General features: G+C 43.0%; 2 protein-coding genes across 7 annotated transcripts in view; both read left to right on the top strand.

The window, feature by feature from the left end:
* The window catches only part of LOC121567914 (LIM domain kinase 1-like), a 96,605-nt gene extending 80,172 nt beyond the window's left edge, over window positions 1–16,433 (top strand). For all 5 annotated transcript variants that reach the window (XM_041878298.1, XM_041878299.2, XM_041878302.2 and 2 more), the window contains 13 exons: window positions 1,739–1,848; window positions 2,864–3,064; window positions 3,689–3,794; window positions 4,097–4,293; window positions 5,070–5,259; window positions 5,765–5,851; window positions 7,370–7,501; window positions 7,774–7,833; window positions 8,666–8,731; window positions 9,217–9,370; window positions 9,617–9,672; window positions 12,091–12,248; window positions 12,545–16,433. In XM_041878298.1, the coding sequence (XP_041734232.1) occupies window positions 1,739–1,848; window positions 2,864–3,064; window positions 3,689–3,794; window positions 4,097–4,293; window positions 5,070–5,259; window positions 5,765–5,851; window positions 7,370–7,501; window positions 7,774–7,833; window positions 8,666–8,731; window positions 9,217–9,370; window positions 9,617–9,672; window positions 12,091–12,248; window positions 12,545–12,734 (1,707 nt within the window). In that variant the 3' untranslated portion in view covers window positions 12,735–16,433. The remainder of the gene's footprint in view (window positions 1–1,738; window positions 1,849–2,863; window positions 3,065–3,688; window positions 3,795–4,096; window positions 4,294–5,069; window positions 5,260–5,764; window positions 5,852–7,369; window positions 7,502–7,773; window positions 7,834–8,665; window positions 8,732–9,216; window positions 9,371–9,616; window positions 9,673–12,090; window positions 12,249–12,544) is intronic.
* A 775-nt stretch (window positions 16,434–17,208) lies between these two features.
* The window catches only part of LOC121567913 (septin-4-like), a 102,805-nt gene continuing 98,998 nt past the window's right edge, over window positions 17,209–21,015 (top strand). For both annotated transcript variants that reach the window (XM_045220548.1, XM_045220544.1), the window contains exon 1: window positions 17,209–17,470. In XM_045220548.1, coding sequence (XP_045076483.1) covers window positions 17,419–17,470 — 52 coding nt within the window. In that variant the 5' untranslated portion in view covers window positions 17,209–17,418. The remainder of the gene's footprint in view (window positions 17,471–21,015) is intronic.

Genomic DNA, 21,015 nt, shown 5'->3' with positions numbered 1-21,015 from the left:
CATTTTGACCCCTATCTTTCATCATTCATTGTACTTCAATCTCAACACGGCACACACTCGAATGTATCTATAATTATAATCTAATCTCCCTCCCTCTGAGTCCCTGTGGTGTGGTGTTTACACACACTGTGATCATAACTGACATAAAGATGTCAGCCTCTTATCATTGTTTTACCCTCCCTACTCCACTCCAAAACACAATGACTGTTACTCACCAAGCCCTTGAGGCTGCTTTTCTTTACCAACTAATTCCGTGTTCCGTCTGCTCCAGAGCTCAAATGGAAGCCAATTACACAGTCATTACCTTCTCTCCTCTCTCTCTTCTCATTCGCTCTGAGTCCCTCTGCTCTGTTGTTAACATGAACAATCAGGGTTAAAAAGGTACAAACATAGATCAGGGAGTCAACCCATGTATCTCTCTCTCGTTCTTTTTATTCTCTCTCTCTCTCTCTCGCGTGCTCTCGCCCTGTCGCTCTCTCTCTCTCTCTCTCCATTCCTTTGTGCATCAGTAGATGCTCAGACAGTCAAAAATCGTTTTTCCTGTGGCTGGGATGAGCTGCTCGTGTTAATTACTTATTATTGATTAATTCATTAATTTGTACCAATGACTTCCTCCAAGCAGCCTGAGGGTACTCTCTCTGTGTGGGTTCTCTGGTTTCCATGTGAACGCTCCCTGGGGGGCGGGGCAGACATAGGGCTGTCTTTTTAAAAAATGGTTTTATCTATATTATCGACCATTTAAAAGCACTGTGCCACTCTTAAAGGGAATTGCTAGTGCCACACTTTCATTTTTATGAGGCTTGCAGCAGTGGAAGCCTCGAGAAGGGCTCAGCAGGGGGGGGGTGAAATGCAAGTATTTTCCAAACTCATAAGAGCAGTATTTTCTTATTCTATTTTTTCTCATATTTCATAGATTACTCTTCTTTGTTCAGTATTCCCCCCATCTCTCACATCCCTGAGGACTGAAAACTCCCCCTCACTGAAATTTGAATTGCAGATCATTGCAGCTCTTGAGTGCCTACCACACCCACCTCAAACCCAACCCTCTGCTGATCAGAGCAGAAAATGAGAGAGAAAGAGCAAGGGAGAGAGAAGGAAATGGGTAAGAAAGAGAGAGAGACTATGAGAGAGAGGAAAGATAATAAATAGAGAGGGGGGGAGATGTCTAATCAGATCTTCAACCTCTGTCTCTGAGGAGCTACAAGGTCACCAGGTTCTTGTTTAAGTAAAGCACTGATTAGCTCTATCCAACCACGGATGTTGTCCATTTGCATTTAAGGTAATTTAACTGGTTCTGCTGTTTTGGGCTGTAATTCAATTCTCAGCTCCCTGCTTCTGCCAGTGATTGGATTGAGCTAGATAGAAACCAGCCTGAAGCTAATAACACTGATACCAGCCACAGCAATCTAGCCCTACTTGCACTGGTTAACCTGCATCCGTTTGTTGCTGTTATTGCGATGTGATGCATCTGCTGACCTGAACAAGTAGTGAACTTATTGTAGATTTGTAGTACCTTCTCTTTGCTTTGTTTAACGTCTGACCTGTCATTGTGTTTTTTCTTAGATTTCTCTTGGCCTTGCTTTTCCCTCTTGGTCAGACAGGTGGTCATTGCAAGATAATAATTTGGTTTGCAATTGACCGACCTGCTGAAATAAAGGATGAAATAAAAGTAGTTTAGCTGACTCTTAACCCTACCTAGGAATCCTACCCTAACCTTCACTCTGCGTGTGTCTTCTAGGTCGCAGGGGAACAGAAGTACCACCCAGAATGCTTCACCTGTCTGAACTGCAGAGCCTTCATTGGAGACGGAGACACCTACGCACTGGTGGAGAGGTCTAAACTATACTGGTACATTATAGTGATCATAAAAACTTTATTTATAAAATGGTCTTCATACATTTCAGTCAGTGCTAATAGGGAGTAGGGTGTAGAGGTTTAGCAGACTCAAGGGAAGGTCATTATTTGTCTTCGAGACGAGAGGTTGTAATTTGTTCAGAATGTTATTACAGTAACACCAGTGCTGTGCAGCCTGGCCACTGTAGCCTGAAGCAGAAATAGAAATGTGGAAATAACAGTAGTGGTGGATAGAGAAGCAACGGACATGAGGTGAGGAAGGGGGTACTGTATGACACACACACACACACTGACACGAGGAGGATGAAGGGATGTTGAAATACAAAGAAGTCATTGTCCTGTTAGCTCTTAATGGAAGTGTCAGTGTGTGTGTGATGGGAGGTTGACTAGATTATTATTCTACCACTTGACATTCTGGCACAATGTTAGAATATTATTTCATTCTATCAGGTGATGCACACACAAATTTAAATGGACACTTACACTACCGTTCAAAAGTTTGGGGTCACTTAAAAATGTCCTTGTTTTTGAAAGAAAAGCAATTTTTTTGTCCATTAAAATAACATCAAATTGATCAGAAATACAGTGTAGACAGAGTTAATGTTGTAAATGGCTATTGTAGATGGAAACGGCTGATTTTTTATGGAATATCTACATAGGCGTACAGAGGCCCATTATCAGTAACCATCAGTCCTGTGTTCCAATGGCACGTTGTGTTTGCTAATCCAAATTTATCATTTTAAAAGCCTAATTGATCATTAGAAAACCCTTTTGCAATTATGTTAGCACAGCTGAAAACTGTTGTGCTGATTAAAGAAGCAATAAAACTGGCCTGGTAGTGTATGTCAAAATAAAAAGTGTAATATGTGTAAATTCCATTGTGTATAAGAACAAATTACATTTGCATTCCTATTTCTCTGTATTAATATTGCATTACGTATATTTGTACACTTGTCTGTTCTATCTATGCTGACCTCCCCCTGCATATCTGCCCCTTCTCCCTCCGCAGTGGCCACTGTTACTACCAGACCATCGTGACGCCGGTGTCCCTGCCAGACTCACCATGCTCCAGGATCCCCCACACGGTGACCCTGGTGTCCATCCCAGCCTCCACAGACGGGCGGAGAGGGATCTCAGTCGCCATCGACCAGCCTCTCAGCCCTCTCAGCCCCAACGGCTACGGCCCCGAACACACTGTCAGGGTGTCACAGTGAGTATAGAGGAAGGGTGAGGGGGTAGGAGGGATGGAGGGAGAGAGAGGGGGGCAGGTAGGCGATGGGAGGGTGGAGATATGGAGGGATAGGGAGAGAGAGAGAGGGAGCGAGAGATGGAAAAGATTATTCCTTATCTCAGTGGGACTTCCTGGTTTAATTAAATATTGAATAGAATTGTAATAAATACACCAAGGGAGGGATGGGGTGGGGGAGGGAGGGAGGGGGGATGGATGGAGAGGGAGAGGGGGATGGATGGGGAGGCTAACAGAAGGATGGGAGATGACTGAACGGGAGACATGGAAGTCAGAGAAAGGCACAGAATGGAAGTGAGGGAAAGTGAGGACTTTGTTATTTAAATCCAGTGTAGATTAAATACTATACCCATGTCCTTGTACAACAAAAGGGATGGAAAGGATCTAGCAGTATATACTCAGTCTGGTCTTTTATCTTTCCAGTGGACCAGTATACCATTCTGTACATGTTAGATTTTCTAAAGTCTCACACTGTCATACTTCCTAGACTTATGATGTAATCACTCGGCTAATGTAATGGGAGAAAGATGGATATCGAGGTTAATCTTTGTCCAGCTGCTTATTGCTGTTCTCTCATTCCTTCTCCAGGGTGGACTCTGAGTTGATCAGTCCAGTTATCAAGAACTCCATACATGTCGGAGACCGGATCCTGGAGATCAACGGAACACCCATCAGGAATGTTCCTCTCGATGAAGTAACCTAACTGACATCTCTTCTACCTGTGTTGCTGATAGACATCAATGACATTGATATTAGTGAGATGTTAATGAAATTCAAGGCTGGTTGTTACAAGATCCAAGTTTAAGTCCTTACTCATGTTTAATCTGCTGCATCAGAACATGGAGTTGGTAGACACTAGGAGGCAATCTCATTCACTCCAGCAAAACATTAACACTCTTAGCCATGCTACATGCTATGCTATTTGCTATGCTAGATTCTACATGTTATGCTACATGCTAATGCTAAACTGATCATTTTTTTCCTCCGCTCCACTAGATTGACCTGCTCATCCAGGAGACCAGTCGTCTGCTCCAGCTGACCATAGAGCACGACCCCCACGACCAGGGGGGTTCAGAGGGGGAGACGGTGGCCGGACCCCTGACCACTCCTCTGTCTGACGGTCCCAGCCCCATCCTCCCTATCACCCAACCCCCACACCCAGACATCAACAACCTGCGCTCACGCATGATCACGTAAGGACTAATCTCAGTGACATTTACAGACGCACAAATACAGGCTGTTGTAGTCATGGTGTTTTGGTTTATTTCAAATACAGTATGAATAGGATAGAAAATGAAAGAAATACGCGACAAAATACAGATTTATATGAAATCTTCAGCTAAATGAAATGTATACATAAATAAACGCATTCAATGTGTACTAAACACATTTTAGACATATATAATTGGCCTACATTAATTACATTTTATTGGTGCAAATGCGTGGGCTGACATACATTACATCAGGACTGCCGAACCCTGTTCCTGGAGAGCTACCGTCCTGTAGGTTTTTGCTCCAACCCTAATCTAGCACACCTGATTCTAATAATTAGCAGGTTGATAAGATGAATCAGGTTAGTAACACCTGGGGTTGGAGGGAAAACCTACAGGAGGGTAGCCCTCCAGGAACAGGGTTGGGCAACCCTGCATTACATTATTTCAGTTCTTCAGTGAAATGGATGAGCAATTACATGTCTAACTGCAGTCACGCTGTCGCTCCAATTTCCTAATTAGTCTATAACGGTAATAGCTGCTAGACTGATGCCTTATGACAGGGTTGGCAGCATCATTTAACACTGTGAAGGGCAATATGGATGCGCATCAGTGATACCGTAAGACTGATGATTTATTTTTCTCACCTGTTCCATCTTTCTCCATCTCCACCTCTCACTCCCTCTTTTATCTCTCTCCCTCTCTCTTTCTCCGTCTCTCTCTTTTTACTCTCTCCCCTCTCTCCCCTCTCTCTCCAGGCGGAGCTACAGTATTGATAAGTCTCCGTGCTCAAGTAATTCAGCGTCCCCTCTCTCTCAGAGGAAGGACATTAACCGCTCCGAGTCGCTGCGCGTCGTCTCCAACAGTCGCATGCACCGGATCTTCCGGCCCTCAGACCTCATCCATGGAGAGGTGCTGGGAAAAGGCTGCTTTGGACAGGCCATCAAGGTAAACACACCAACCTCCACACATTCTGGCTTTCATTTGTTGACTGAAGACTTGGGTATGAAGTGGCCATTGTCTGATCAACTGTCCTCTCTGTTAAACATGACCATGGAAAAGCAACTAATTTTGGGGGACAATTCCAACACCTTAAAAATCCCACTTCACACTACTGAATGTGTGTCAAATGTTACTGTGTAGGAGCAATATATTCTGTGTTCAAAAGTTCCAGAAGATGGCAGCATTGAAATGCTTTACAGAATGGCCTCGGATGAAACCAGAAAGTACAGTAGCCTATATGTGTGCATCTGCTGCTTGGAAGATGCACTCAAGCATGGAGCAAATATCCGCTTTGAGAGGGGGATGACATATATCCAGGGTGTTTATTCCTTAACAGTTTAGAGATTCCCAAAGTTTACCTGTTGGGATGAAATTAGCTTTGAACGGAAAGTGCCTGCCCCCATGCCCTGTGGCGCATGCTGATGACATCACGGTGTGTGTGTTTCTGCAGGTGACCCACAGAGAGACAGGGGAGGTGATGGTGATGAAGGAGCTGATTCGTTTTGATGACGAGACACAGAGGACATTCCTAAAAGAGGTGGGTGACATCACTCTATTTGACCCTTGACTTATTTTGCCTTTGTTGATGTGTCACCATCAGGATTCAAAGGGGTCAATTCAGGAGATACATTGAGGTTCTAAATTCAATTTGCTCATGAATGATTTCAGAAGATTTTAGATAGGCCTTATATTAAAGGTTTATGAAGGCACACCATCCATCTCTTTCCCTTACTCCAGTGATTTGAATCACCACAGGTAATGACAAACTCTGTGCTCCCACTTCTAAGAACAGTACAATCCTGTGCTACGTATCTACAGAACATGTATCGTCAAGAACAATGCTTTGGTGACAGGGATCACAGACCATGTTTCCAACCCTGGCCACTATTGTTAACACTGCTGGTCTAGGTTTACCACAGAGTGTAGTTTATCAAGCTCTGAATGTCATGTTTAGATGACAGTCAAACACACCCCTACACCTCGTAAAAAGTACCCCACCCTAATTAAGCTGTGAGGGGTGGACAGATAGTCATTAGAGGTATACACAGGTATACACCCTTTGCCGCATCCCTCCCAGATACACAGACACTCACATCGACAATCAAATGCACGCTCGCACACACCCACACAAATACACTATTCTACCCTGCATTCTACTCTCCTCTTCAGGAAACAGTGTGTGAACACTGAGGTGTGCAAGTTAACACCCATAGTCCCTTTAATAACTCTGTAAGCAGTTAAAACAACAGGCCACGACCGCCCACCAATAAACCAACAAACAGCTAGAAGAATGCAGACTGAGGTTTGTCTTATAACTGTTTTTATTAGTGCCCTGCCTGCATAACACTCCAATTACAAAGGAAGGGCTCAGCTCTCTCGCAAACAAATCATACACAACACAAACATCGCCTTGGGAATGGTTTCCTGAGTTCCTAAATTCAAGACGTTTTGAACTTGTTTGATGGATTGGAGTCTGGCCATGGTAGAGACATGGTAGTCCTTTTTAAAACCGTTGGCCTTTTGGGCCTTGGTGGCCATTTTATATCAAAGCCTTCAAAGGGTTTCCTCCCTTCCCCTGACTGCAGAGTAGCTTATGTAATGTTTACCTCCTTTAGGACCTAATCAGTTTTTCTCTCTTTGGGAAGCTGTAATAACCACGTATTACTCCTCTTTCTTGTTTTCAATTATGTCAAGTTAATGACAGGAGAGGAGACATCTTATATGTGTTAGACCAGGAGGAAATGGTTATAGACTAAAATCAAAGTCTGGAAGGAGGAATGTCCATCTCACAGAGACCCTCAGGGCGGGAGACAAGGAGGTCTTTCACTAATTATGTAGCTACCTACCCAGTTCATCAAACTAACTACTACCTTTACTAAACCCACACAACACAACCACTCCCCCCAGCTCCTAGATGATTAGTCTTTATGAGGAGTCAGGCCTAGGACAGCTCCTGGCCTGTAGCTCTAAATAGGGGTTCAATAACTATCAGGTCCCACATTTAAACCAAAAGTATCTTCCAAGCCTTAAAATGTGTACCCTCCTCCCTCTCCAGGTGAAGGTGATGCGTTGTCTGGAGCACCCCAACGTGCTGAAGTTCATAGGTGTCCTCTACAAAGACAAGAGACTCAACTTTATCGCAGAGTACATCAAAGGAGGCACCCTGAGGGAGATCATCAAGAAAATGGTAACGGTGGTGTGTTTGTGTGTGTGTGTGTGTGTCTGTCTGTGTGGGATTTTAATACTTTGTTGCGTGCACTTCTGTATGGGTGTGCCACTGCACCAGCTTGTGTGTGTGCGGTTGGTTGGCTGTGTGTCCCCATGAGTGCATAGTTGCGTGTTGTACATTGTGTCTCAGAGTTATCAGAGGATACAGGATTAGGATTAGGGAGCCTCTCTTTAATTTTAATCACTGGTGTTTATGTTCTGTGAAAGATCCTTGGTTTGTCTTACTAACAGGACACCAACTACCCGTGGAATCAGAGAGTGAGCTTTGCTAAGGACATCGCTGCAGGGATGGTGAGTGAATGATCCCTGCCTAATAGAATGTAATAGAATGTTTAGAATGTCTCTAGAATGAAACCAAAAACAGATCAGAAGCCAGTGTACACTGTGGGTCTTTTCAGGACCAGGGCACCAGGGTTCACTGCTGCAATCAGAGAAACTGTGGCACACTTGTGGTGAATAGAATCCAGGCTCTGTCGCCGCCGGCCGCGACCGGGAGACTCATGGGCGGCGCACAATTGGCCCAGCGTCGTCCAGGGTAGGGGAGGGAATGGCCAGCAGGGATGTAGCCCAGTTGATAGAGCATGGCGTTTGCAACGCCAGGGTTGTGGGTTCGATTCCCACGGGGGGCCAGTATAAAAAAAAAATGTATTCACTAACTGTAAGTCGCTCTGGATAAGAGCGTCTGCTAAATGACTAAAATGTAAATGTAAATGTAGAATAGCAGACACAGTGCAGTCAAACTAACCATGCTCACACTGCCCTCCAGTGGAGATCTAGAGGAAGTGTAACAGCAGTGTTGGTCACATGTGTAGCATATTTTCCCTATATGAAAATTACAGCTTGAATTCCTTCTGGATTAGGGCATCATGGGTAGTCATAGTGTGTTGCCTTTGATTTGGGTTTACAGTGAGGAATGTAGCACATGACTGTAGATTAGTGAATGTACAAAGGCTATACTCTGCCAAGGGTTTGAGAGAAGAAGCAACAACAATGCACATTTGTTCCACTAGGCACTGGTTTGAGATTTAGGCTTAATACCTAACTCTTGTTTTCTTTCTTTCTTTCACTCTCTCTCTCTCTCTCTCTCTCTCTCCATCCCTCTCTCTTTCTCTCTGTCTTCCAGTCATATCTGCATTCCATGAACATAATCCACCGGGACCTGAACTCATACAACTGTCTTGTCAGAGAGGTGAGTACAGAGATGTGAGGTGTGTTCTCTCTAAAGGGTGTGTGTTTTCTTTGAGGATTAAGAGTTTGCACCTGTATGTCTAGATCACATACAGGTTTGTCTCTCATTGAGAGAGATTTGACAATGGAGATTTATTGACATTAGACACAGAGAGTCCTTTGTTAGGGTAAAGTACTGTACAGTAGTGTTTGTACCTCTCAAAGTCAACAGTCATAGTATTCACTCTCTTTATTCCTCTATGTTGTGTGCTCTCTATCTGGCATGTTTCTTTATGTCTATGGTAAGATGTATAGTCTTGTAGGTAGGTTTGCAGTGTGTTTGGGATTCTAAATATTGTGATGCGGTAGATGTGACTGTCTGTGTGTCCTCTGTCTCCCTGTAGAATAACAGTGTGGTGGTGGCAGACTTTGGGCTGGTGTTGTTAGTATTGTGTTGTACTAGATGTAACTCTGTCTGCTCTGTTTGTCCCCTTTGTCTCCCTGTAGAATAACAGTGTTGTGGTGGCAGACTTTGGGCTGGCTCGGCTGATGGTGGAAGACAAGATCCAGGACAAGAGTCTCCTGCAGAAGAAGCCTGACCGCAGGAAGAGATACACTGTAGTGGGCAACCCCTACTGGATGGCCCCGGAGATGATCCACGGTATGTGGGTGTGTAGACGTGTGTGCGTGCGTGCGTGCATGTGTGCGGTGTGTGTGTGTGTTCAGGGTCGACCTGTTTTAACCACCATTTCTTGAATTGCACTTAAATCGAATGACTCAACCATATGGGTTTTAAACAGAAAAATGTGAATTCTTCAGTTGTTTCAACACCACATACTGTAATACATTATGTCAGTACTCTGAAACCAATAGCCTCATGATTTACTTGGAATGTCTTCTCTCACAGGGAAAAGCTACGATGAGAAGGTGGACATCTTTTCCTTCGGGATCATGCTTTGTGAGGTGAGTGCACCTGACAGCAGAATATGGAAACAATCCCTGCTGCTGAGAAAGTAAAATAGTCAAAAGTATTCATGTTCCTCATTAAATCCTTTTGAGTGATCTTAAAGTAGATAGAGAGATAGAGAGAGAGAGAGAGAGAGAGAGAAGGAGAGCGAGAGACCAACCAAGCAGCATGGTAACCATTAGGGTTGATCCCAGCAGCAATGGGCTGAACTGCTCTGTTAAAACATTAAAATAACGCTGCAGTGAGAGATGCAGTGAGTCTATCTCCACATGGACGTCATTAGCCAGGGACTCTACAGAGGCAGGATTACAGAGGGGAAGTTCTCTTTATGTGGTGGGTGACTGACAGGGACAGGGGCTGCCTGTGGTCTAGCTAGCTGATCTGGTTTTGTTTGGTGGTCCCTTGGGTCCCATTGGGCATACCCTCTATGCTTGTTATACTCTGTTATTGGGGACTGCCTTTCCCCTGGGCCTGGAGTCTCAGAACAATAAGTCAGATGTACATATGTAGGATCTTAATTTGACCTACACTACCGTTCAAAAGTTTGGGGTCACTTAGAAATGTCCTTGTTTTTTGAAAGAAAAGCATTTTTTTTGTCCATTAAAATAACATCAAATTGATCAGAAATACAGTGTAGACATTGTTAATGTTGTAAATGGCTATTGTAGCTGGAAACGGCAGATTTTTTATGGAATATCTACATAGGCGTACAGAGGCCCATTATCAGCAACCATCAGTCCTGTGTTCCAATGGCACGTTGTATTTGCTAATCCAAGTTTATCATTTTAAAAGGCTAATTGATCATTAGAAAACTCGTCAGTCTATTCTTGTTCTGAGAAATGAAGGATATTCCATGCGAGAAATTGCCAAGAAACTGAAGATCTCGTACAACGCTGTGTACTACTCCCTTCACAGAACAGCGCAAACTGGCTCCAACCAGAATAGAAAGAGGAGTGGGAGGCCCCAGTGCACAACTCAGCAAGAGGACAAATACATTAGAGTGTCTAATTTGACCTTCTAGGCAGAGTTGCAAAGAAAAAGCCATATCTCAGACTGCCCATCTTAATCTTTTATTTTTATTGGCCAGTCTGAGATATGGCTTTTTCTTTGCAACTCTGTCTAGAAAGTCAGCATCCCGGAGTCGCCTCTTCACTGTTGACGTTGAGACTGGTGTTTTGCGGGTACTATTTAATGAAGCTGCCAGTTGAGGACCTGTGAGGCATCTGTTTCTCAAACTAGACATGTATTTGTCCTCTTGCTCAGTGGTGCACCGGGGCCTCCCACTCATCTTTCTATTCTGGTTAGAGCCAGTTTGCGCTGTTCTGTGAAGGGAGTAGTACACAGCATTGTACAAGATATTCAGTTTCTTGGCAATTTCTTGCATGGAATAGCCTTCATTTCTCAGAACAAGAATAGACTGACGAGTTTAAGAAGAAAGTTCTTTGTTTCTGGCCATTATGAGCCTGTAATCGAACCCACAATTGCTGATGCTCCAGATACTCAACTAGTCTCAAGAAGGCCAGTTTTATTGGTTATTTAATCAGCACAACAGTTTTCAGCTGTGCTAACATAATTGCAAAAGGGTTTTCTAATGATCAATTAGGCTTTTAAAATGATAACCTTGGATTAGCAAACACAACGTGCCATTGGAACACAGGACTGATGGTTGCTGATAATGGGCCTCTGTACGCCTATGTAGATATTCCATTAAAAATCAGCCGTTTCCAGCTACAATAGCCATTTACAACACTAACAATGTCTACACTGTATTTCTGATCAATTTGATGTTATTTTAATGGACAATAAAATGGCTTTTCTTTCGAAAACAAGGAAATGTCTAAGTGACCCCAAACTTTTGAATGGTAGTGTATATTGTCACAGCAAAATAATCCTAAAGCAACAGGATTTGAACGTTTAGTCCATAATGTTGCTTGATTGGTGGTTAGGCCATTAGCTGGCCAAAAGCAGGCTACATGGAATGTGCAATACTGTTAATATAACTGTCTGTTAGTGTGGGTTTTCAGTTAATATATGTAAATCACAAAACTCAATTGCATTTCCTACGGTGCATGAAACGAAAGAGTAATCAAATTAAGATCCTACATCTGTAGGTTTAAATGAGAATCTGGCAAGCAGTCGTGATATCTGATATCAGTTTATGACTAATGATCCAGCTTCATAACTGGTGTTATAACATGTCTGAGGTTGTTGCTCTAGCTTATACAACAGCGCCTTTCACCCTTTCCTTACTGTAAACCTCTCTCTCTCTCTCCCTCTCTCTCTCTCTCTCTCTCTCTCTCTCTCTCTTCGCTCTCTGCCTCTCGCTCTCTCTCTCGCCTTCGCCTCTCTCTCTCTCTCTGCTCTCTCGCCTCGCTCTCCTCGGCTCTCTCTCTCTCTCTCTCTCTCTCCTCCAGATCATCGGTAGGGTGAATGCAGACCCAGACTACTTGCCCAGGGCCCATGACTTTGGCCTGAATGTGACAGGCTTCTTAGAGCACTTCTGTCCTCCAGACTGCCCCCCAGCCTTCTTCCCTATGGCTGCCCTCTGCTGTGACCTGGATGCTGAGAAACGGTGAGTCTGACACTGACCTGAGTCATGTATCACCATGCTGTGTGCGATTCTTTGGGTGTAGATTAAACTTTACCTTCTGTACACGGATTATGTATACAGGAACACTTTTCCAGGTATTTGCCTATAAAGTTACTTATGAGTGTAAACTGTATTCTAACTTTGATTGTTTGATAATACTATACATGTTGAGTGTTGGTTTATTATAAGTCTCCTGTCCTATAACTGCCATGGTAACTGACTTATGTGATCTAGGTTGACATCACTAGCCTAAGACTGATTGGCTCTTCTGTCTGTAGCCCCGCCTTCACCAAGCTGGAGGAGTGGCTGGAGAACCTGAAGATGCACCTGGAGATCCGTCTGCCGGTGGTGTCCGAGCTCGACACGCTACACAAAGCATTCTGGGGAAACCACACCGCCCCCACCATGGCTTGCACTGCCATGCGGTCCGAGAATGGCCTGCCCCCGCACCCCGAGACTCCGGAATAGAAGGGATCCGTAACAGAGAGGAATGCTGCTGGTCTCAGCCCATGAGAGTAGGCAGAGAGAGGGGGTTATGGTGGTCATTGAGGAGGGTAGTAGAGCCTACTGTACCTCTGGTAATGGAGTAGTTGCATTGCATTGTCCAGGCAGGGGTGGGGCAGGAGCTCTGTACGTACCTCCTCATGCCACAGCAGTCACAGTGGTCATATAGGCTGATAGTGGGCTGTCGATGGGCTGTATACTCAGGGGGAAATGAGGATGGGAAAAGCCAGCCTTGCCTAAAGGCACTCATTCAACTCCAACCAAGGGAGACTCACTCAGACTAACATTACCACTACCATAGCTTCAGTCTGATGATTGCTGTACCTTAGCTGAATGTCAGGCTGGTAACTGCTAGCTAGCAGTATCAGTCAATCCCAGCTGTGAAATCATCCATGTTATCACTCATGTAATCTTTATCTTATTGAGATGGTGTTCAAGCATATTTAGACGTCTCCAAAACAGAAAATAAGAAAATATGCTTCAGCCTCATTGGTAGGGGTCCTTCCTCCAGAGTATTTGTGCAACGTGTTTGAAAAGTGTTCCTATGTCTGACTTTGGTTTGATTTTATGATATCAAAACCGCTTTTTGAAATACTAAAGAAAGGGTCCTTTTATGTGGATAAAACAAAACACATAAGTTGAGACGCACACACACAGTCCGGATGTAGAATATAATCGAGCAAAAGCTTTTGAGCATAAACAAAAAGCTTTTTAAACACTGCATGACTGTAAATAGCCCAGTCTGTGTCCAGTAAGCCTTGTCTGTTGTCTCCTCCTCTCCCCCTCTACTGGTGACATGTGAGTCCCAAATGGCATGCTGTTCCCTTTATAGTGCACTACTTAAGACCAGGTCTCAAAGGGTATTACCAAAGTAGTGCACTATAGGGTGCCATTTGTGACACATTCTTAAAGTGATGTCCCTGGTAGTGTCAAACATATGGTCCATGACTAACTGTGTTCCTTCTCTCACTGTGCATCACTGACTTATTTCATACCTTTGGTACATTTTTCTATTTCATTTGAGTTTATTACTCTCTTTTTCCTTATCTCAGTCACGTCGAGATGAAATCTCATGTATTCAAACTCATCCCACCCAATGTATATAGCCGGTGATATTATCATATTGTAAATGTTTTAAATATTGTAAATGTACAGACATATTTTGTATACTTATAACGTATGCTACATTGCCATATTTTTATTGGGCTACCTGTTGAAATTAAGGAGAAGAAGAAAAAAATGGAAAGTTAGGCAGTAGTAGCTGATATGGAGCAGATACCTTTCAACAGGGATGATGACTTCCTGTCTCGGGTTGCCATGGTGACAGACAGTGATAGGGGGCTTTTAGGAAGTTAATACGAAGTAAGACAGCATCTTACGGTCCTAGCTCACCCCTACCTACCCTCACTGTAAGTGTAAGCACTCTCACATGATGTGTCCCATTTACTCCTGTCGTCTCCTCTCTGCATATCAAGTTATTTTGTTTACAGCAGCCTTTGATCTGGTTGTGACTCCAGAGAGTGCCCTGACTATGACCTCGGATATAACTACTCTGTGGGCATGGCCTCAATTGAATATAATCATAACAATAGAATCAACACAGAGTCACCTAAAAATAAGGTTATGTAGTTTGGTATTATACGCCAAGCCACATTTACCCTTTATTCCTCTCAAAAGAAATTGAGGATGATTTGTTAGTTGTTACTATAGAGCTCTTTAGTCATCCATAGCAGGATAGATGTATCGTGGAAGTGTTGGAGACAGACAGACCGTCATGTCAAAGTGTCTGTCTGACCACAATCCTCTCAGTCCTGGAGACAAACCTAGTCAACCCTAGTTTCCTCTACATGGAGCTCCCTATGGGAGGCCCTCTGTTTACACACAAACTGCTGGCTGTAAATAATATCTATATTATATGTCTGTCTGTCGTTGTGCATCGCATACTACAATCTCTTGAAAATAATCTCTTTCACTGTATGTCAATCTTTCTCTCGAACACATTGTCACTCTCATTCTCTTACGCGTGTTCTTTTTCCATCAACATTTTTTTATTCCCCCCTCTTTGCACTAGAAGATGAGCTGCATGGTATACTTGCTATTGCGATCACTTCTGCTGTAAAACCAAGCTATTCTTTTCATTTTAAAACAAAAATTGTGATTGAAAGGAAAAGGGAAAGAAAGAAAGAGTCAGGAAAGAGTGTACAGACAAAGGAGACAGGAAAAAAGACGAAATAAATAAAAAACACAGCATCTCTTTTTATATATAATGACTGAAATCTTTTTGTATAGATTTGATTACTTTGATTTGCACTTTCAATTTTGGATTACTTGTGATGAAGAACTAAAATGATGTCGGTTGATAATATGAATGCAAGTCACTGATGGAGCCTTTCAATTCAATTGTAAATTCTTCCTTCTTCGTAGCAAACCAGAGTTAGGTGGCCATTATGATGCCTGCAGGTATTGATTATTGATTATTAGATAACTCTAATGTCATAGCATGTCTGTGTCTAACTTGGTTCACATTTCAGACATATGCTCAATTTTAAAAACATGGTACATGCAACTTTGAGGGGTTCAAAAGAAATGCCTCGCAGGCCTACCTTCTAAATGTCCAAACTATTCAGCCTTGTTGTTGTTATTAAAAATTATTCTAGTTTGCTACAGAGAGGATGAGATAACAATGGTCTGTCTGCTGCCTATAGACCGATCCTTTGTGAATTAAGTTATGTGTCTTCTTGACTGCGCCTTACTGTAATGTCCAGAGAGGGTTAAACCACTGTTAGTCTGTCATCAAAAGAGAGCACTTGTGCAGTGCCCTTTTCACTCTATTGTGCTGAACCATATAGTGCTGGCTAGATATGTTCCTTTCCAGAATGATTCCAGAAACTAGGGTGGATGCGAAACAAGGCCAGTGAAGTACAAATCCGTTTGGCTTGTCATGGCTCGGTTCGGCTCAGTAATGTGAAAAGGCTATACTTACTGGCCTATTCAATCTCCACAATCGCAGTAGTACAATAAGCCTCCAATGAGCATGCAGTCCTCTACCTACCTGTCAATGTATGAAATCAGTACCGAAAATATCTCTCTCTTATGCACATATTTTTCTGTGTTTATCAATGGGCATAATGGGAATTCAATTGAAGTATGTATGGGACTTTGCCATGTTTGTACGTATGTATCACCATGTCTGTCAAAGCCACATTATTGTCAAACATTGTCACGTTTGTATGGATGTATGGATGAGAATGTTTCCGCAGCACTTCTTTGTAAAGGATCCTTCCGCTGAACAATATGCTGTGCCTTTGTTTTAAAGCTAGCCTTGCCAACGACTCGACTCGAAACGCGTTTGTTTGAACAGTTTTTTCAAATAAAATTCAAGTGCAAGCCTGATGATAATGAATGGATTTAAAATCATTGCAGATATTTTGTTTTATTATGATGAGGTTTTCCGCTTGTTCTGTATCATATTTATATTTTCCATATTTCTCCATCGTTAATTTTGATATCTTAGGGATTATGGTTAATTTTATTTACGTCTTATTTTTTGATGTACACAAGCTGTGAACTATTCTGCACTTTAATCCTGAACGTGAACATTGAGAACCCTAGGAGACCACTGTATTTCATCACAGCTGGAATAAACGTGTTATTTTAATGAAATCAGAGAGCTGTGTGTAATTGATCAGTGCGTGATTTATTGTATGGTTATTTATATCCTTTACATTTGATATGACTACTATACAAAAGAGTACTACTGGAGGAGGAGGAGGTTGTGTCTGCAGTGGAGGACAGGCAGATCTGGAGGACCCACCTTTCATCCCATCAACCCCAGATGACCTGATGATGATGACGATGATGCTACAACTCGAGCAGTCGTAAGCACCTCGGTGCAATACTTTAACTTTATTACTGACGTTAAGTAGGCTACTGACTTCAGTATTGTAATGAATGAATTTAGCTTTGGCTCTCAATAATTAACTCATTTCAAATGACCTGAATAGCTGAAAAAACACTGTTTTCTAGTCAACCAACAAGTTATAGTTTCCTACACAGTAGAGGTGGCCAAGCCTCCTTTGCTCCAGCCAAACGCTATGCTACGCTCACAGACGTTAGTTTCTTATGTAGCGAAAGACAGAGCAGCGGAAGAAGTTACTGTGAATCGAATCGTCAGGCTAGTATAGCCTAACCTACATATACACTCTGTTATTATGTAATGAATGTAAACTGGACAATGCAATATCCCTCCCTGCGGCGGGAAGGGTACGTTTCTCAGGCAAACGTGACCATTATTTTATACACCCTGCGCATCCATGTGCGATTGTTTTCATTCCGACCGTGGTGCGGGCTATGCGGCGTGACGTCACGATCTGTCTGGGCAGCACTGCTACTCGACCGTGCGCTATTAAAATCGCTTCACACAGAAGCTGCCATTCAGTGTTGTTGCACTTTAGAAAAGGCAGCGGTGCAAGGAACAGCAGTGGAAGACGAAGCTGCATCCTGCACCATTTATTATAGGGTAGGGGGGTCGCAAGCCTCTCAAAATCCTCATTGTCCTGCACAATAAACACACGGAATACACCACGTAAACTCCAAACGGAGGACTGGAGAGTTTTGGAATAGCATTCCTTCCTACTGCAATTCCGAAATGGAAAATTCGTCTTCCAACAACCGGTTTAGGACAACCATGTTCAACCACGGTAAGTAGTCTATCTAGGAAGGTGAGTGTGCCAGTAAGTAGCCTATGCAGGTGTGCTCATAGGAGAATGTCGGAAAACAATTCCTAATTGGTCAGTTGGTTTCCATCGCAGGTGGTTCAGCGCCCTGCTGCATCTCGTGAGCTCTCACTCGTTGGTTTGTTTGGGCTCGTATTTATCTAGGCTGGCGTACAGATTGCTGGTCGCACAAGTATTGTTTGTTAAAGTGGTGTCCAGAGGAATGTATAGTTATGCGAGAATTATATGACACTCACAACACAGCACACTCCTATTTTTGGAGCAGCAGGAGAGAGAGGAGGTAGATGACTAGTTTATGCAAAAAATGTATGCCTTCACTTGCAGAGAGAGAAGTCCCTGGGGACACCAGAAAATCCCAACGAAAACCCGCTCCCTGAGTCGTTACATATTTACTTTAAACAGAGGTCATAAACCATACTTTTGGCTCAGACTTTTGGCTTATGCAGTCCTGTTGGGTGAGTTTTACCCTTTTAGGCAGGAAAGTAGGTGAAAGAGCCATCCATACCTCAAAGTGATAGGCTATGCAGTTCACAAGAGGTGGTGGATATATAATAGGTTTGCATTTATATAGTTCACTAAGATGAGGTCGGCAGACAGGGACTAGCTAGTGCTCATATCTACCTGGGAGACTCAGCAGCAGTTTACACTTTACTTGAACCCTGTTTATATAATCACAACACTGTCATAGCAAGGACACAACAGCCTGCCTCCAGTCCAAATCTCATCACAGGTATGGTGCTATTTGACCATACCTATATGACCATTGCCAGGGGCGCAACTTTGGTTTTAAAAGTGGGCGGGACATTATTATTATTATTATTGTAATTATTTTAATTTATCCAGTCGGATAAACACTCCAAACAACCTACCCTACCGCTCTGAGGCGTCCGCACACCGTTGCATCGTTTTGTATCACATTCCAATGATAAAACTGGGGGGGACAAAAATGAAATTTCAGAATGTGGTGGGGACATGTCCCCAGTGAAAGTTGTGCCCTTGACCATTGCACTGACTGACATTTTGGAGAATATCTTTCCTCCAGTTGAATAAAGCCCTTTATTCTCCAGCCAGCCTCTGGGAAACTGGCTCATCTGTGTCTACACTGGTAATCTCTGTATCAGGGTGAGCATTGCTTTTACTCCTGACTAGGTCTTATCCAATGATGATGACCTGACTGTTTCTGTAGAGGGCATAGAGTTTCTCACAGTCCTTTTGCATACAACACAAGTCATGGAGTGAATGAACCATTCACAATTCCACACTGATTGTGTGTACTTGTGCCCAACTTATTTTAATTTTAGCTCTGTGCCCCGATGATGCCACCACTGATAGACATCTGGTTAGTCCAGACTGTTGCCTTAAAAGAAAGAGGGAACAGAGAGAAAGGGGGATATACAGTGCCTTCAAAGTATTCACACCCCTTGACTTTTTCCCACATTTTGTTGTGTTACAGCCTGAATTTCAAATGAATTAAATTGAGATGTGTTTGTCAAAGTCAAAGTGGAATTATGTTTTTCAAAATTTTTACTAATTAATAAAAAAATCTAGAGCTGAAATGTCTTTAGTCAATAGGTATTCAACCCCTTTGTTATGGCAAGTCTAAATAAGTTCAGGAGTAAAAATGTGCTTAACAAGTCACAAGTTGCATGGACTCACTCTGTGTGCAATAATGGTGTTTAACATCATTTTTCAATGACTACCTAATCTCTGTACCCCACACATACAATTATCTGTAAGGTCCCTCAGTTGAGCAGTGCATTTTAAATACAGATTCAACCACAAAGACCAGGGAGGGTTTTCAATGCCTCGCAAAGATGGGTAAAAATAAAAAAACAGACATTGAATATCCCTTTGAGCATGGTGAAGTTATAAATTACACTTTGAATGGTGTATCAATACACCCAGTCACTACAAAGATACAGGCATCCTTACTAACTCAGTTACCGGAGAGGAAGGAAACCACTCAGGGATTTCACCATTAGGCCAATGGTGACTTTAAACAGAGTTTAATGGCTGTGATAGGAGAAAACGGAGGATGGATCAACAACATTGTAGTTACTCCACAATACTAACCTAATTGACAGAGTGGAAAGAAGGAAGCCTGTACAGAATAAAAATATTCCAAAACATGCATCCTATTTGCAACAAGGCACTAAAACAGTACTGCAGAAAATAGTGGCAAAGCAATTCACTTTTTGTCCAGAATACAAGCTGTTATCTACAGAACAGCGCCGGAAGAAGATGGCTGCCGTTTTACAGCCCTCTAACCAATTGTACTATTATGTGTGTTTTTCCGCGTTATTTGTAATTTATTTTGTACATAATGTTTCTGCCATCGTCTCTTATAACCAAAGAGAGCTTCTGGATATCAGGACAGCGATTACTCACCTCGCGTTGGACGAAGACTTTTTCTTCAACGAGGCGTTCGCGAAGGATATTCTACAGACACCCAACAAGGCCCAGATCCCCGTCATTCGCGTGAGGAAGAGACAGAGATATCGTGGACGCAGATCCGGGTGCCTTGTAAGGATCCGACGCGAACGAGTAAACTGCCTCTCCCATCAATCCTATTAGCCAACGTTCAAGCTTTTGAGAATAAAATGGACGATTTAAGATTACGGTTATCCTACCAACGGGACATTAAAAACTGTAATATCTTATGTTTCACGGAGTCGTGGCTGAACGACAACAATGATAACATTCAGCTAGCAGGCTATACGCTACATCGACAGAACAGAACGGCAGACTCTGGTAAGACAAGGGGCGGCGGTCTGTGTATATTTGTAAACAACAGCTGGTGCACAAAATCAAATACTAAGGAAGTCTCGAGGTTTTGCTCGCCTGAGGTAGAGTATCTTATGATAAGCTGTAGACCACACTATTTACCAAGAGAGTTTTCATCTATATTTTTCATAGCTGTCTATTTACCACCACAAACGAATGCTGGCATTAAGATTGCACTGAATGAGTTGTACAAGGCCATTAATCAACAGGAAAACGCTCATCCAGATGCAGCGCTCCTAGTAGCCGGGGACTTTAATGCAGGGAAACTTAAATCCGTCTCTACCTCATTTCTACCAGCATGTTAAATGTGCAACCAGAGGGGAAAAAACTCTAGACCACCTTTACTCCACACACAGAGACGCATACAAAGCTCTCCTCGCCCTCCATTTGGCAAATCTGACCATAACTCTATCCTCCTGATTCCTGCTTATAAGCAAAAACTGAAGCAGGAAGCACCAGTGATTCGGCTAATAAAAAAGTGGTCAGATGACGCAGATGCTAAGCTACAGGACTGTTTTGCTAGCACAGACTGGAACATGTTCCGGGATTCTTCAGACAGCATTGAGGAGTACACCACATCAGTCACTGGCTTCATCAATAAGTGCATCGATGATGTCGTCCCCACAGTGACCGTACGTACATACCCCAACCAGAAGCCATGGATTACAGGAAACATCCGCACTGAGCTAAAGGGTAGAGCTGCCGCTTTCAAGGAACGGGTCTCT

Source organism: Coregonus clupeaformis, chromosome 6, assembly GCF_020615455.1.
Source record: "Coregonus clupeaformis isolate EN_2021a chromosome 6, ASM2061545v1, whole genome shotgun sequence".
In the NCBI taxonomy this organism is placed as follows: domain Eukaryota; kingdom Metazoa; phylum Chordata; class Actinopteri; order Salmoniformes; family Salmonidae; genus Coregonus; species Coregonus clupeaformis.
This window is presented reverse-complemented; position numbering and strand designations above follow the sequence as displayed.